The sequence below is a fragment of the Dama dama genome, chromosome 19 (genome assembly GCF_033118175.1).
Source record: "Dama dama isolate Ldn47 chromosome 19, ASM3311817v1, whole genome shotgun sequence".
Lineage (NCBI taxonomy): Eukaryota > Metazoa > Chordata > Mammalia > Artiodactyla > Cervidae > Dama > Dama dama.
The window spans coordinates 72,143,774-72,159,720 of record NC_083699.1 but is presented as its reverse complement, the minus strand read 5'-3'; the positions used below and the strand labels follow the sequence as shown (position 1 = coordinate 72,159,720).

Sequence of the window (15,947 nt, the reverse complement as noted above, 5' to 3'; positions counted from 1 at the left end):
CCCTGTGTCACCTCATGCCCCACCCCCATGCCCTCCCACTTGTCTCCCCGTGTTTGGCACCTTACGAGGTCCCATTCCTGCCACTCAGCTCAGACCTCCCCCAAGCCCCTCGCTGGTATCCCATGTGCACCCCACATGGACCCCACAGGCACCAATGTGTCATCACTTTACTGGAGCCCCCAGGTCACAGAAGGTGGCTCTGCCAACCCCAGCCATGCCCACTCCTCACAGCCCCCTCTCCTTGCCCCCACTATCCCCCCATCTGGGCCCCCGGGACGTGTCTGGAGGGGCTGCAAGGGGGAGTGGAGTCCGTCGAATCCCCTCTCGGCTGTCACTCCTGCCGGGCCTCCAGCCGGTCCAGCACCAGCGCTGCCTGCGTCTGGGCGTCTTGCAGGAGGCCGGAGATGCGCTGGCGGACCTGACAGACACCAGGGCGCTGTCATCGCTGCTCACCCGCTGCCCACCCCACGGGCCCAGCCTCCCTGACCCTCCCCTGGGCTGTCCACTCTGGGTGGCCCTGAGCCTCTGAGCTGGGGAAATCCAGATCCTCACAGGTCTCTCAGTGGGGATGGGGGGTCCCTCTGTCTTTCCTGATGTTTGCGGCCAACAAGGCCCAGTCCCCACCCTCCCGGTCTCCCTACTTTATCCACCACTGCTGAAGGCGGGGCTGTGACCTCCAGGCCCAAAGGGGCAGCGCTCGAGTGGCTAGTGTGTTATCTGGATCCCCTTGGGTGAACAGGGCCTTCCCTGATGACGAGCTCAGCTTGGCTAGAGAGGCAGGTAGGGACCGGCTGGCCCTAGTGCTCCCATTTCCCTTCAGGAAATCGCTTTTTAACAATCATCACAAAATCAGAAATACAGGGTGGTTGTCAGGGCTGGGAATGGGGGCGACACTGCGGGCCCTCCTCTGGACTGGCGAGAATGTTCCAGCACTCGATAGAGGTGGTGGTCTCACAACAGTAAATGTGCCAACTGCCTCTGACTTGTATAGTTTAACATGGTCAGTTGCACGTTCTGTGAATTCTCCTCCAAAAAGAGTGACAGTGAAATTGTCACAAATGCTGAAGCGGGACAATTGCACAGGCCAGCAACTGCTCTCTGAGACCACGTGTTGCCGGTGCTGCAGCCCGGCCCATCCAGGGAAACTGGCCCTGGCCAGAGCCCCCAGGAGGGCGTGACATGGTACCAGTAGGTACCCAGGCCACCTGCCCCCACAGAGACCCTGAAAGAAGGCCCCAGCCGTCCCCTGAGGCCTGCGTTCTGCAAGACAGGCCTTGTCCACCCGCAGCAGGTGGAGGACTGTTTCATCAGACAGACACATCCCTCCCTCAAGGACATGTTAGCCAGGTGCCCCTGAGCCCCACAGGAACCAAGGCAACCTCCAGGCCCCTCAGTAGGCCGGGCCCGCGCCCCCACTCACCTGGTCCTTAAACGCATCATCAGTGACATCCTTCAGGTTGATGAGCACATTGAAATATGCGCCAAACACACCTGTCTCCAGGGCCTTGGCTGCCACCTGCAATGCACGAGGCAGAACCGTGATGGGGCAGGCAGCGGGGCCTCCCCCTGCCCACTTCTCAGCCCAGAACACAGCCTGGAAACCTCACGCCTCAACCGTGAAGACCGCAATCTGACCGGTCACTCGAGCAGGAAAGCATCCACACAGCCCTTGGGAGCCCGGAGTCACTGGACAGAAGCCTGGCCCTCTCCAAGGTGGGTCCCAGGGCCCCTGCGCCATCCAGTGCTCAGAGGCCCACCAGCTGAGCACTCAGCTGAGCACTCAGCAGTCCACACCCTGATGACCTCAGCACTCTGACCCCGTGACCCAGTGCTGCCTCAGGCACAGCCCAGGCTGGAGACAGCCGGGTGCATGCTTATTCAGTCGTGTCCAACTCTTTGTGACCCCGTGGACTGTAGCCCGCCAGGCTCCTCTGTCCGTGGGATGATCCCAGGGAAGAATACTGGAGTGGGTTGCCGTTTCCTTCTCCAGGGGCTCTTCCCGACCCAGGGATGGAATCTGTGGCTCCTGCATTGGCAGGCAGATTCTTTACCACTGGGCCACCTGGGAAGCCCGGAGCTAGCTGCATGGGGCCTTTAACAACGAGCACAGCGTGTTGGCCACTTACAGGCCCCGAGGGGCCACAGAGATGGGCAGCACATGCTGGGCCAGGAAGACCCAGAATGCAGGAACGATGGCCTCTGTGCTCAGGCGGCTTCTAGAACCTTCTTGACAACTTGCAGGTTGGCCACCTCCCAGGAAAGGCAGGTACAGTCCTTAGGGCCTGAAGACCAGACACTGGCAAAAGGTGTCTGTCTATAAAGACCATGTGGCTGGGGGCCTCGGATCAGGCTGTAGACAAGCAGTGCTGGGTGTGATGGCCCTTGTCCCCAGGCCTCTGTGCAGAAGTGACAGAGAGGGTGTGTGTGCACGTCTGCAGCAGAGCCCTGCCACGTACCTGCAGGTCTGACCTGCAGGCCATGTTCACGCACAGAGCCAGCTCTCGCAGCGCCGGCCACAGCGAGGACACCGTCTCCGCCAGCGCCAAGGGCACAGCCACCGCCTGCCTCAGCCCCTCCTGCAGGGCGGCCGCACGTCTGGAAGCAAGGGCATTGGCAGTCAGAGCCCAGGGCACCCAGACACCCCCAGTCCCTACCTGATGGCTCCTCAAGGAGCTCACGGAACCAGTCTGGGGACCACAGGGAAATCGTTGTTCAGCCGCAGCACACCTGGGGGGACTGACCAGAACCAGGGATGTTCGCTGCGCTCACCTGTCCTTGTCCTCAGGTGTGTTCTTGGGCAGCTTTGTCGCTTTCTGCCAGAGCAAGCACAGAAATACAGAGGGGTGAGGGACTGTGACAAGGGGACTGGGAGCCTGGGGAGGGCAGGGGCCTAACACAGCGCCCACCACCCCCAAGTTTGCTTCTGTGGATCACAGATCAAGGGCCACCTCTGAGGGACTGGGGCAGGGGCCGGAGGGGAGTGAGGGCTCCAGCACCAGTCTTCCCCTCCCACTCCAGGGGAGGCAACTGTGCGACCCCAGAGACCAGCGTAAAGGTTCAGGCCGTGTCTCCCCACCCCCGAGGGCGACACTCAACCCAGGCCTCCTTCCAGCAAGTATGAAACTGCTCCTCCCACGGCCCCGCCATGTGAGACGCACCAAGAGAATCATGTGACCGCCAGGTCGGATGGTCGCGTTGTCAGGGGACCTCGGGAGCACCACCCGCACAAGCTCAGCAGGGGCCACTGGGCGGCATCCTTCATGCAGGAAACACACTCACCCAGGGGCGAAAGCCTTCCCCGAGTCACTCACACAGCCATCCACTGAGGCCCAGAGACGGAGGCCAGCTGTCCACCCAGGGGCCCAGGTGCAGACTAGACTTGGCCCAAACCCCCCAGCAGGGCTGGCCCACAGCCTCTGCCCCAGGCATGCTCAGAGCACTGTCCACCCTCACACTAGGTCTTGCCCCAAGGTAGCTCTGGGCTGTGGTGTCGGCCGGGAGCTCACACCTGACCCAGCAGGCCCTCCTCCTCCTCGGGGTCCAAGCACCCCCCTTCCCTCCTCTCCTGTGTCCCCTGCTGACTGCTGTCACACACACCTGGGGCTTCTTGACCTTGAGCTCACACCTCAGCCTTCCTGCGAGTCCCCTGCTCTCCACCCAGGTCTGACGGACACCCCTCCTCCGGGCCCTCCTGAACAAGGGAGGTCTGGATCTAGCCTCCCAGCTCCCGAGGCCCTTTCTGTCTGTCGCTGAACTGTCTTCTCTGATCGCTGACACTGTGACTGACTGTGTTACCATGTAAAGATTTCTGTTCCCACCCTTTCGGGACCAGAGCTCTTCCCTGAGGACCGGGTCTTCCTCCAGCATCTGCGGGTCTGGGTGTCGGCCCATCAGCAGGACACAGGGAGTTGGGCAGGTGGATGCTGAGCCTGGCTGACCCTCAGGGCAGGTGTCCTCCTCTCCCCCGACCCCCAGCCCTGCAGAGACTCCGACCTGGGGGTTACACCTGCACCAAACCTGCTGGGCTCAACCCAAGAGCAGCCAGACCACTGTCCCCTCCCTGCAGGCCCCCTGGTCTCCAGATGTCTGTGCTAGTGGCAGTCTCCCCCTCACCCCCATGACCCTGGCCCACCTTTCTCTCCTCTGGAGACCCTGCATCACTGTCCACTGACCCCACTGTCCCTTAGGTCCTGCTCCATAAGGCCAGTGGCGGTGGCCCGCCTGCACACACACCAGATAGGCCTCGAAGGCCCGGGCATCAGCGTCCACCATCGCAGTCAGCTCAGCCACGGCGGCGTGGAAGGGTGGGATCAGGCGTCGCATGGTCACATCCAGGTGCTCGAACTGGCGCCGCCCATAGGTCATCAGGCCGGCCATGGAGGCCAGGGCGGCGCCCTGGGGAGAGCGTGCTGATCATGGGACCAGCCCTGGGTCGGGCGCCCCCACCCCCGCCGCCCACCCCACTCACCATGGCTGCACTGGCTGCGGCCACAGAGCCGCCCCCCGGGGCTGCTGAGCGGGAGCCCACGGCCCGAATGAAGGCGCGCAGAGGCTGGTCCATCAGGCTTTGCTCGGGCCCGTCCTGGGGGACCAGGTACCTGCGGGCAGGGGCGGTCAGGGGGGCCAGGGTGGGGGTGGGCTGGGGTCTACGTCAGAGGGTCCTGGGTCATTACTTCTAGGCTAGGAAGGTGGGACTGTGGGGGTCTCTGGCTCGCACCAGCACACGGGAGGGGATATGGGCCCTGTTTGCAGAGCAGCCACCCCAAGAGGGGCTGTAACCAGACAGGAGCTGTGTGAGGACCGAATGGGACCCATTGGAGCCTCACTGGGTCCCCCAACAAGCCCCCAGCCCTACACTTAGTGACGGAGCAGAGCTCTGGACGACCGAGGGGGTCAGGGGTGGGGGTCAGGGGCTGCTCACTCGATGATCCGCTCCTTGGGGTTGAAGGGGGACAGGGAGTCCAGGCCCAGCCGGTTCACCACCTGGAAGAGGGCCCAGTGACTGGGGTCCCCTCGAGCCCAGGTCCCGCCCCTGCCACCTGTGGGGGTGCTCCCGGCCCTGGTGTGGAGCTTGCAGAGACACAGCTGCCACACACACACACCCTCCCACACCCACCGGCATCCCTGCAGACAGAAGCCCTTCGAGGCAGGCGCCCTGCCGGGCCCCGACTCCACCCACTGTGCTTCCCCGGGGAGACCCAGGCCCAGTGTGACCCGTCCTCCCCACATGCGAGCCTGTGCTAGAAAGGGGCCGAGACAACTGCCTCCTGGACGGGGTTCCAGCTCCTGGGAGTCAGTGGCTCTGGCTCGCAAAGGCCCAGAGCTGCGTGAGCAGCCCAGATATGACCCTCGATGTGTGACAGTGAAGTTTACCCAACTTCAAAACAAAGTTGGAAATATCCTTTCACCTAAAGACGCTTTTAGGACACATCATGGTGCTGATGCAGGCAACACAGTCCCAGCCCCTCTGAGCCACACGGGGACACATTCCACGCAGAACAGAAAGGAACAAGTATAGGACAAGTTGAGAGCCAGGGATGGTCCGAGGTCTCCCGGAGGACGCGGGAACATAGCAGAGGGCGCCCGAGAGCAGCGCGCCCGCTGCAGAAAACCTCAGAAAGAGGAACAGAACTGTCAGAGTGGACTTTAGCACCCACAAGCCTGGCAGGAAGTAAAGGAAACCATCCACAGCCAGGAGTGCCCAGAAGTGCCCAGAAAGCTCTCCCTGCCCTGGAGCTGGGTCCACCCGGAGACGCCTAAGCCACCTCTCCAGAGCAGGCGTCAGACGGGAGACCCCTGGAAGACGACATCTCCAAGGATGAATCTGGGGAGAGCCACCCTTCAGAGGAAATAATCGAGGTCCTTTCCAGCCTGAGGCTTACATTTGGTGAAGCCCCCAGATGGTGAAGCCCAAGAAAATATCTTTCCTGGGAATTGTAATCGGAGAGGGGTTAAGGTCATGGATCACACAGAATTCTCTTCTCCAAAGCCCAAACAAGAGGCTCATCTACAGGGCCCAAGCACCTGCCTGAGGCAATACAAGTTTAAACCAGTGACCAAGAATTCAGGAAGATCCCCTGGAGCAGGAAATGGCAACCCACTCCAATATTCTTGCCTGGAGAATCCCACGGACAGAGAAGCCTGGCGGACTACAGTCCAGGGGGTCGCACAGAGCCGGACATGACTGAGCAACTAGGCATGACCAAGAATCATCACAGAGGAAACCCAGGCACGCAGTCAGAATTCCCAAAGCACTTGAAGAAGTATCACTACATGTGTCGGCAGGCATGATAGTTTGGAAAGCCAGAACTTCAAAAACTGTAGATCTCAGAACTTTCAGATAAAGAATATAAAATACTATGGTTTAAAGAAGCAATAGAGAGCATCAAACATGTTAATAAATGATTAATAGATGTGGGAGAGGTGAAAGTGGAAAAAGGATGGAGGGAGGAGATTCTTGAGGCTGGATTTCAAGAGGCTCAAAGTATTTAGATGTCTTCAACTGTCTCCCCAGGGAGTGCTTATTAACAACAACAGGAAAAATAGGAACACCACATTGATAATCCTGGGTTGGGGACACCAATTCAACAAGGGGACCCAGGTAACGCCCTGAGGGGACACCCGGTCACTTCTGTGCTGCTCTTGCCAGAAATGCACAAGTACACCCAGCCCTGAGAAAGGTCAGACCAGCACCCAGCAAGCAGCGCCTTGCTCACAGCTCATCACGGTCAAGGAAGGACAGGGAGAACTGGGGCCCTGGTCCAGATTAAAGGCCGCAAAAGACAAGGCAGGTGGACCCACTCCTGGTCTGGGGCGGAGCCAGGACAGGGTGACACTGACATGATTTGATTACAGTCTGCAGATTAGAGCAGATCGTACTGTGCCGAATTTCCTGATTTTGCACACATTGCACTGTGGTTGTGTAACAGAATGTCCTTTATCTAGACAAATACACTCTGAATAAATGAGGCATTAAGGGCACAGTGTCTTCAATCTACTCTGAAATGGTCCAGAAACAAATATGATTGTGCGTGAATGTAGAGAAAGAGAGATACAGAAAATGGTGCAACATACAACAATAGGTGAATCTGGAGGGAATAAAGCAGCTCCTGATACTATATGTGCACCTTTTCTGTGAGCAAGAATTACATCAAAATAAAAAGTGACACAGAATTTTGTAATGGCCAGAAAGAGAACAAACCCAGCTATAAAGTAGATAAGTGATTAAGAAGTGAGGCTTGAGGAAACCACAGCAAATACAGAGGGGGGAAAATGGAGAGAAAGTGCAGAAAAAAAAAACAGAATATATGGGAGAAGAAAATGCTACCATGGAGTGACTGTGTCTGCGAAGTGAAAGAACCAAACACTAAATCAAAAATATTAAAGAAAATATTCCTGAAACTGAACAAGAATGAATCTATAAATCACACAGAACCCTGGTCTAAAGAAAAACTGATGCAGAATAATCAACACCAAGATATATATGGCAGAGTTACTGAATTTCAAGGATAAAGACAGTTCTTCAAGCATCAGGGAGAAAGAACCGGTCAGCAGGGATGTGGAAGTTACCAGACAGCCTTAGACTCCCCCCGCATACACACAGTGACATTTATTCCAAAGGTGGCAAAGATGTGCCTGCAACATTCTCAAGAGAAAAACAAGCGACTGGAGGTTTTGGTTCTCCTTTATTGTTGTTGTTGTTTAGTTATTAAATTGTGTCTGACTCTTTGCAACCCCGTGGACCTCCAGGACCCACCAGGCTCCTCCGTCTGTGGGATTTTTCAGGCAAGAATATTGAAGTGGGTTGCCATTCCCTTTTTCAGGGGATCTTCCTGACCCAGAGATCAAACCCGAGTCTCTGTGTCTCCTGCATTGTCACGTGGGTTATTTACCACTGAGCCACCAGGGAAGCTCTTCGGTTGTCCTATTGTTTTGAAAGAATGAAGTCACACAAAGACATTCCCAAACATAATAGAACCTACGAAATAAACCCTTCAGCCTTTCTTCAAAAACCTGCTTGACTGTGAAATCTAGGCAACAGACAGGGAAAAGGACAGAGATGCACAGTGACCTCACTTAAGTCCAGAACCAAGCTTAAATATCTATGTATATTTAATTCATGTGGATATGGTACAGAAGGTAAATGGTATACTTCAGACAACGTAAAAATAACAACAAAACAATTTAAATCTGGACCAGCAATGACAGCTCACACAGTGCACTAATTTTCTTGTCTTTCTTCACCAAGAGTCAAGAGACATTCTAACCCTGATTAAGAGCTAAAGGAGTAAGTATACTATGCAGACTTAGAAAGTTAACCACCGAGAACTAACAAATGAATTCAGCGAGGAGGACGCAAAGTCAACCCACAAAGATCAGTGCATTTCTGAACACTGACGATGAATGAACACTGAAGAACAAATTACAAAAACAATTCCGTTTTCAGTAGCATCCAAAAAAAAAAAAAATGAAATACTTAGGAATTAATTAACCTCACCAAGGAGGTGAAAGACTGCAGTGAGAACTACAAAACATGCTGAAAGGAGCTACAGACACTGACGGGGACACAGCCCAAGTCCAGGATGGGAAGACAGTGCCGTGACATGGAGCTCCAACCAGTGACCGGTGGGGGCAGTATGAGCAATACCTTTCTGACAGTACCTTTCAGAGAAACAGGACACCCCATCCTGGACGGTGGTGATGGCCATACAACTTCACAAACGTCCTTAACACCACTGACCAGCACGCTTAAATATGGCTAAGATGGGAAATTTTACGTCATGTGTATTTTACCATAATTTCAAAAGCTGAAAAAATATTTAAAAGAACCAACTCCCTAAAAAAAAAAAAAAATGACACAGCTCTAAAAAACCGGGAACTAGAGAAGGGAGAAAAGATGGGGGTAAACACTGAGAGTTACTTTCTCACATGCACAGCAAGCAGTCTGCAGAGAGCAGACCTCAAGCTTCACAGTGAGTTTTGACAAATTTTGTAGCAACGCTGCTTCAAACTAGCCTATGGGGGCCCTTTTTCCAACAGCATTTGCTCACTCTGTGCCTCTGTGTCACATTTTGGTAATTCTCACATTTCAAACCTTCCACCAGCATTAAAATCACAACTCTCTGAAAACTCAGATGAAGGTTAGCTTTTTTTTTTAGCAATAAAGTACTTTTAAGTATGTGCACAGTTTTTTTAGACACTGTGATATCGCATACTTAACAGACTATAGTCTAGTAGGAACATAACTTTTATATACACCAGGAAACCAGAAAATCGTGTAAGTGGCTTTATTGGGATATTCGATTTATTTGCAGTGGCTTGGAACCGAATATCTTTGTGATGCCTGCACTGATAAAAATTGACAAATCACATTGATACATTTAGATAGGTTTTAACTTAATAAATCAAAAATAGAGATAAATAGATTAAGTTATGGGCTTCCCCGATGACTCAGCAGTAAAGAATCCACCTGCAATGCAAAAGACCCAGGAGACGTGGGTTCAATCCCTGGGTTGGGAAGATCCCCTGGAGAAAGGCATGGCAACCCACTCCAGCATTCTTGCCTGGGGAATCCCCGAGGACAGAGGAGCCTGGCTGGCTATAGTCCATGGGGTCACAAAGAGTCAAATACAGCCAAGCGACTAAGCACAGCACCAGTATTCTTGCCTGGAGAAGCTCATGGACAAAGGAGCCTGGAGGGCTACAGTCCATGAGTTCGCAGAGTTGGACACAGAGAGTTGCATACACACATTATATTGCCTCCATATAACCGGAAGGAAACCACATCCTCTCTGCCTAAAAACAGGACAAAAGCAAGTCCAGGCATATCTGCTAGATTAGTAAATACAAAAGGATAGACCCAACAACCAAAAGACAAAAACTCTCAGAGAAATCCAGTCATGTGCTCGTTTTAAGAAATACCTTCAAAACAGAACCACCCTGAGGCCAGAGCAACAGGATAGCAAAAGCCGGCTACCGCTGGAACTGGCTCGAGGGACCCAGGGCCACAGGAACCATATGGTGAATAGTCCACGGAGGCTAGACTCACACCCCCAAATCTGGACTGGTCAGGACTGGAGGAGGGGCAAATTCCTCCATCCAACCGAGCCCAGGCACCCCCTCTCACAGTAGTTTCACAAGACTGAATATATTTTAGGTCACAGGGAAAACCCCAACAGTGTCCAAGTGAAAAATGTGATCTCAACTTGCAGGCACAGACAAAAAAACAAAGAAGGAGAAGTAGGAGGCCACATGGACAAGAACCCAGGCCTGGGGAGCAGGTGCCTAGAGCAGCCGCCCTGCTCTCTCTCAGGACCCCCAGCCCCCCAGCCCCACCCTCACCAGCCCTGCCCACCAGCCTGAGCCGCTGCTCCTCCTCCAGGAGGAACAAATTCTCCTGCTCGCAATAGAAGGCGGCTGCGTCCAGCAGGGCCTTCAGAGGCACCAGGCCCACCAGCTGTGAGCCCACCACTGGAAGGCTCAGCTCCTGTGGAGGGCAGAGGGTGGAGGTCAGAGATCAAGGCATCATTCCCCAGCTGGGCTTGGGAATACGGGGAGGACCTGCCCCGCTCACCTGGGCTTCTCTGCAGGTCTCCTCGTAGACTGTGTGCAGCCCTGTGACCTCAAAGTCCAGGAGGTTCATGGACACCTGAGCCAGGTTCTTCTCATCCAGGTACCAGCCGATGCCCTGCACCTTGCTCAGGCATCCTGGCTGCAGAGGACAAGGTTTACCCAGCCCGGGCTGCCTCTCCTGGCACCCCGCACTGACAGCCCCCTCCCCCTGCATCCCCTCAGCTGGCCCAGGGTCTCCCTTCTGCCCCAGACACGGGGACAAGGCAGGCTGTGGCCTGAAGACTGTGCAGTGCAGCTGGTCTCCTCGCCTTGCCCTCCCGGCCTCTCATCTGAGCCTGGGAGGGGCCTGCCCAGCACCGGAAGCAGAGGCCCCAAAGGCGGCTCAACCCACACAGGGTCCAGGCTCAGAGCAGGCCCTGCCGCCTGGCCAGCGTTCCACCCACGTCCTTGTCCTGGGGGCTGGCTCCTTCCTCCCATCCCACCCCTGCCCCAGAGGCCAGCTGGCAGCCTTTGCTCCTTGGGGCACTCACTCCCCCTCAGGGGGAACCTCTGACTTCTGACCCCAGCAGAGCACAGAGCAGGACTGGGGAGTCGCTGTGCTTCTGTGCTGTGCTTGCCGGTGGCTGAGTGTTCGGGATAGAAGCCGGGCCCAGGTCTCCGGGAGTGGAGGCTGACAGGTGAGGAGCAGGGCCTCCTTCACCAGGTGTGTCTTTGTCTACCTGTGTCCAATGCAAAGTGTCTGCAGAGCTGGTGCTCAAACTAGGTGGGACTTCCTATGGCGGACTTGGTGGATCAGGGCACCTGGGGTACCTGGGGATACCTGGGGCTCGGGAACGCCTGTTTTCCTATTAGCATGGAAATGCTGCAGTATGTTGACCACAGCTGTAGCCCTGCTGCGTCCATGGAAAATGTCCTTAAAGACCTGCTCTCCAACCTCAAACCCTGGAACCCTGGCCCTGCCAGTCCTGCATGGTGTGGACACCAAGGTGGGCAGGACCTGCAGTCAGCGAGTCCACACATGGTGCCCAGCCTTGACCCTCTCTGGGAGGCCCTCTAGATTCAACAGGGATGGGCCAGGCCTCATGGGACTGCAGGCGCCAGGAGCCCACCTGGTCCTTCCCACGACCCTGCTCACGGAGATTGAGGGCGATACGGTGCGCCTGCTCCTTGGTGCTGAGTAGGTTGATGTTGAACGCGAGGAGGAACTTCCGCGCCCCTGTGGCGGTGGCCCCCCAGCTGGGAACAAAGGAGCTGGGCCCGAAGTCGGGTGCCCACTCAGCCTGCTTGAGCTGTGGGGAGACGGGCGGGTGAGGGAAGCGGGGAGGAGGGCCCACCCCAGACCGCCCCCTGCCGAGGGGCACGGCACCTTCTCAGGGAGGGCCTCGTACTCCCCAGCCCGGATAGCTGGCAGGGATTGGCGGCTGGTCGTCCGCGCTGCCTCGCCGTAGAGGTACACTGCAAAGGGACCTAGCGAGTCAGGGCCCCGGTGGCCGGCATTGCAGGACCCCGTTCCTGCAGCTCCGTCTTGCTGGCAGCCCCCATCTCTGTGCCCCATCGGGTGGGTGTGGGTGGTCGCTGATGGGCACTCTGTATGGGCAGGACCCCTCCTCTGCCCACCCACAGGGCAGGCCCCACTCCAACTGCTCAGTCTCTGATGCCCCAGAAAAAGGCATCGTCTGCCCACAAGTGTTGGGAGCAGGCACACGGGGCTGGAAGGATATTCGTGTTTCTCTCCAAAGTGCATTTTTGCTGAAAACACGGAATGAGGAGGAGAGAAAACAAAGCTCACCACCAGCTCCCAACACCTGCCGAGGCAGGAGACCCATCCCCAAGTTGGTGCATCAGCCCACAGGCAGGGGCTGGACCCGTGCCTGGTATCTCAGGCGTCCACCTGTTACATGCGCTGGGCTGCCCCTTGATTTGTTTAATTCCCCAAAGAGGCTGTTAAGGGCTTTCTGTCTGTCCATCTTGCTCAAGCCCTTCACAGAGCCGCTAATCAAGCCCACTGCCAAGCAAGGCTGAGAGTCTGCCAGCTCCCTGATGGCTGGGACCCTGTCCTCACAGGTTCTCATCATAGGAGAAGGGGAACATATTCCTGCCTGTCAAAAACCTACATGGTATGTTTTTTTCCCTTAAAATCTGCATTTCTAAGGATGTTAGAGCGGAGACCCTCACAGGGTGCCTGCTGCTGCCGCTGTTGAGCTGAGGTGAGGCGGGGCCGCCCGCCCCGGACACTCACCTGGCACACCCAGCTCCTCTGCCAGCCGCTGGCCAAAGGCCTGGGCACAGTGCACACACTCGTCCATGGTGACGCCCCTGACTGGGATGAAGGGGCACACGTCCAGGGCGCCCATCCGGGGGTGCTCCCCTGCACAGAGATGGGGCTGAGGAAGGGGGCCCTAGGTGCGGAGCCCCGCCCCCCGGCCCGTTCTGCACACATGCAGATTGACCACGGGGCCCCAGACAGGCAGACACTGAGCGCTGTGGCCCGTCGGTGGTACACCCCTCCCCCCAGCGACGACCTGCGCTCTCAGGGAGGGGGCGCCTCCACCCCACTGCCCTATAGGGTGTCCTTCTCAAACGCCGAGCCCACTGCGGGCCAGCAGCCCATGGCCGGATGGCAGCCCCACGTCCCCTCCCCCAGGCAGCCCCCCAGATGGCAGTCCCATGTCCCCTCCCCCAGGCAGCCCCCCCAGATGGCAGCCCCATGTCCCCTCCCCCAGGCAGCCCCCCGGATGGCAGTCCCACGTCCCCTCCCCCAGGAAGCCTCCCCAGATGGCAGCCCCACGTCCTCTCCCCCAGGCAGCCCCCCAGATGGCAGTCCCATGTCCCCTCCCCCAGGCAGCCCCCCCAGATGGCAGCCCCATGTCCCCTCCCCCAGGCAGCCCCCCGGATGGCAGTCCCACGTCCCCTCCCCCAGGAAGCCTCCCCAGATGGCAGCCCCACATCCCCTCCCCCAGGCAGCCCTCCGGATGGCAGTCCCACGTCCCCTCCCCCAGGCAGCCCCCCAGGTGGCAGCCCTATGTCCCCTCCCCCAGGCGGCCCGCCAGATGGCAGCCCTATGTCCCCTCCCCCAGGCACCCCCCCCAGATGGCAGCCCTATGTCCCCTCCCCTAGGCACCCCCCCAGATGGCAGCCCTATGTCCCCTCCCCCAGGCGGCCCCCAGATGGCAGTCCCACATCATCCCTCCCCCAGGCAGCTTATCTGAGATAAGCCTCGGTTGTCCTTCACCAGTTGGAATCACTCGTGAAACCCCCCAGCCGTGAGAGGCCAGAGACCTTGCCCTTTTGAACAGTTCCCCATGTGTCCACTGGCCTTTGACACTGCCGCCCAAAGAATGTGTTTGGTTTGTGGGCTGTTGACAGATAGGGCTCTGTCCCCCATACCCAGGGCCCGTGCAGAGCGCGAGCACCTTGCTGCCAGCCACTCTTGGGCCCATGAAATGTAAACGGGGTCCAAGGAGCATCTGGTGAACCCGTTGGCCCCTCACCCTCTGCAAGTCCTGAGAGCGAACTGGGTCGCCCTCCCCCGCCCTCACCTCTGTGCCGGCTCATGTCGATGAGCCGGTGGGCAGCGCGGGCGGCATTGAGGGCCCCCTCCACCACGTCCTCAGGGCGCCCCACAAAGGTGTAGACGGTGCGGTTGGTGGAGGGGCCAGCATCCACGTCCAGCAGCACGCAGCCCGGGGTCTGCGCCACCGCTCGAGAGATGGCGTCAATCACCTGGGGGTGAAGCCGGGCCTGCGCCTCCATCTCCCCGTGAGGAGGAGGGCGCGGGAGCTGCCGGGGCCCAGTCTGTCCTGCCCCCACCCGGATGCAGGGCCAGGAGCTGGCGCTGGGCATCTAGGAGCAGCGACAGGCAGCACCATGGGGAGAAACCGAGGCAGGGAGCAGAACTGGGTGGAGGGGCTGCCAGGGCCCCGAGAAGGTGACTACAGGCCAAGGTCACAGAGGGTCGGGGCCCCGGCCCCCAGGCAGCCCAGAGGCCCCTGAGGCAGTAGGAAGGCCTGCCCAGTGCTCTGTGACTCTGTTTCCTGCAGATAACCTGGGGATAAGGACAGGTGGGGGAGGGGAGGCCTTGCCCCACACAAGGACCCTCAAATAGCTGTGTGTGTCAGCCTACCAGGGCTCCATCTTCACCCAAGAGGCCAAACGACCTGCCCAGACCTGGACCAGGACCCCTGACTGGTTGTCCACCCGCTGCTCCTTCCTCACCCTTTCCAGAAAAGACAGTCCCCAGACTCCACCCCAAACCATGCCCTCCTGGCCCCAAGCCCCCTGCACTGCCCTGGCCGCCCACAGGCCCTCACCTCCTGGTTGTTCCCCTCTGAGAAGTTGGGGACACATTCCACCAGCCGGGACATGGTCCAGACCCTGACCCAGACGCTCCTTTCACCAGCAGAGGTGGGAAGGAGGCTGGCGGGGCCTTTATTCCCCCATCAGGGCCCTCCCTGCACCAGGCTTCTTATTAACTGGGCAGATGGGGGAGGGGCAGAGCCAGGACCCTGCGAGGCAGCCAGCAGAGGAGGGGAGGACCGAGACCTCTGCCCAGGTGAGTGTGGGCTCCCCTGAAAGAAGTACTGGACTCCCGGGGGAAAGTCCTCAGCAGGCTGCAGCCTCAGGCCACCCCAGGCTCCAGGGTCCCCTGGTGACCCTCTGGGTGACCCTCCTGGGATATGTTTCTTCGTGGAACAGCTGAGCCTCAGGGCCACAGAGGGACAAGAGCAACCGTGTGTGAGGCCCTGGGCCTGGCTTTCAGCAGAGCTCAGCACAGCTGGCTGGCAGGAGAGTGGGTATTGGCAGGAGGGGCGTGCAGGCCCATCGCAGTGGGGAGGGGCAGGCAGGTGAGGCCCAGCTCCCCACCCCACCAAGGCCAGAAGACCCCCACAAGGGGCCACGTACCCCAGGTCAGCAGCACAGCGCCCTAAGCTGAGAGGGCCCACTCAGGTCAATGCCATCTTGAAGTCCTTCATGATTTTTGAACTGGGGGTGGTGCTGTTTCCCTTCTGCAAAGGCCCACCCATCACATGGTCACCCTGGCAGCACATGAACCCCCGCAAGCCCCTCCCAAGAGCAGGCTGCACCATCCGTGGTTCTCCCGGCATTGGGTGCCCCACTTTGGGGTGATCAGGTCCAAGGCCACTTCACCCCTCTCACAGTCACCACGGGGCCAGGACAGGAGATATCCAGGTCTTTCAGGCCCCCAGCTGTCTGGGCTGTTGGAAGCCCACCCCTCTAGCAGCTGCTCCTGGGAACTGGAAGAGGGAGAGGTGGCTGGGGGAGCCCAGAGACCCTGAAGGCTGGGGGTGGGCGCGTCCGGGCAGCTGCAGCTCCCGGGTGACTGTGGATGCATGTGGGTGACCGGCCATCGCACA

At 58.1% G+C, this 15,947-nt stretch overlaps 1 protein-coding gene across 1 annotated transcript; it reads right to left on the bottom strand.

Annotated features, from left to right (window-relative positions):
* Positions 1–288: 288 nt before the first annotated feature.
* On the bottom strand, positions 289–14,936 carry FTCD (formimidoyltransferase cyclodeaminase). The gene is made up of 14 exons (XM_061167972.1): positions 14,883–14,936; positions 14,112–14,295; positions 12,812–12,940; positions 11,939–12,027; positions 11,682–11,861; positions 10,574–10,711; positions 10,355–10,486; positions 4,922–4,983; positions 4,469–4,598; positions 4,234–4,395; positions 2,770–2,813; positions 2,457–2,595; positions 1,421–1,516; positions 289–418 (listed from the first exon to the last, which is right to left on the bottom strand). Exons 1-14 carry the CDS (start codon positions 14,934–14,936, stop codon positions 332–334), a joined length of 1,626 nt encoding a protein of 541 aa, XP_061023955.1. The 3' UTR covers positions 289–331.
* Between the last annotated feature and the right edge of the window lie 1,011 nt (positions 14,937–15,947).

Coding starts and splice junctions, on each gene's coding strand:
- FTCD (XM_061167972.1), bottom strand. CDS start 14,936: ATGTCCCGGCTGGTGGAATGTGTCCCCAACTTCTCAGAGGGGAACAAC. Junction 12,941..14,111: donor CGACATGAGCCGGCACAGAG/GTGAGGGCGGGG, acceptor ATCTCTGTGCAG/GGGAGCACCCCCGGATGGGC. Junction 10,487..10,573: donor AGACCTGCAGAGAAGCCCAG/GTGAGCGGGGCA, acceptor TGCCCTCCACAG/GAGCTGAGCCTTCCAGTGGT.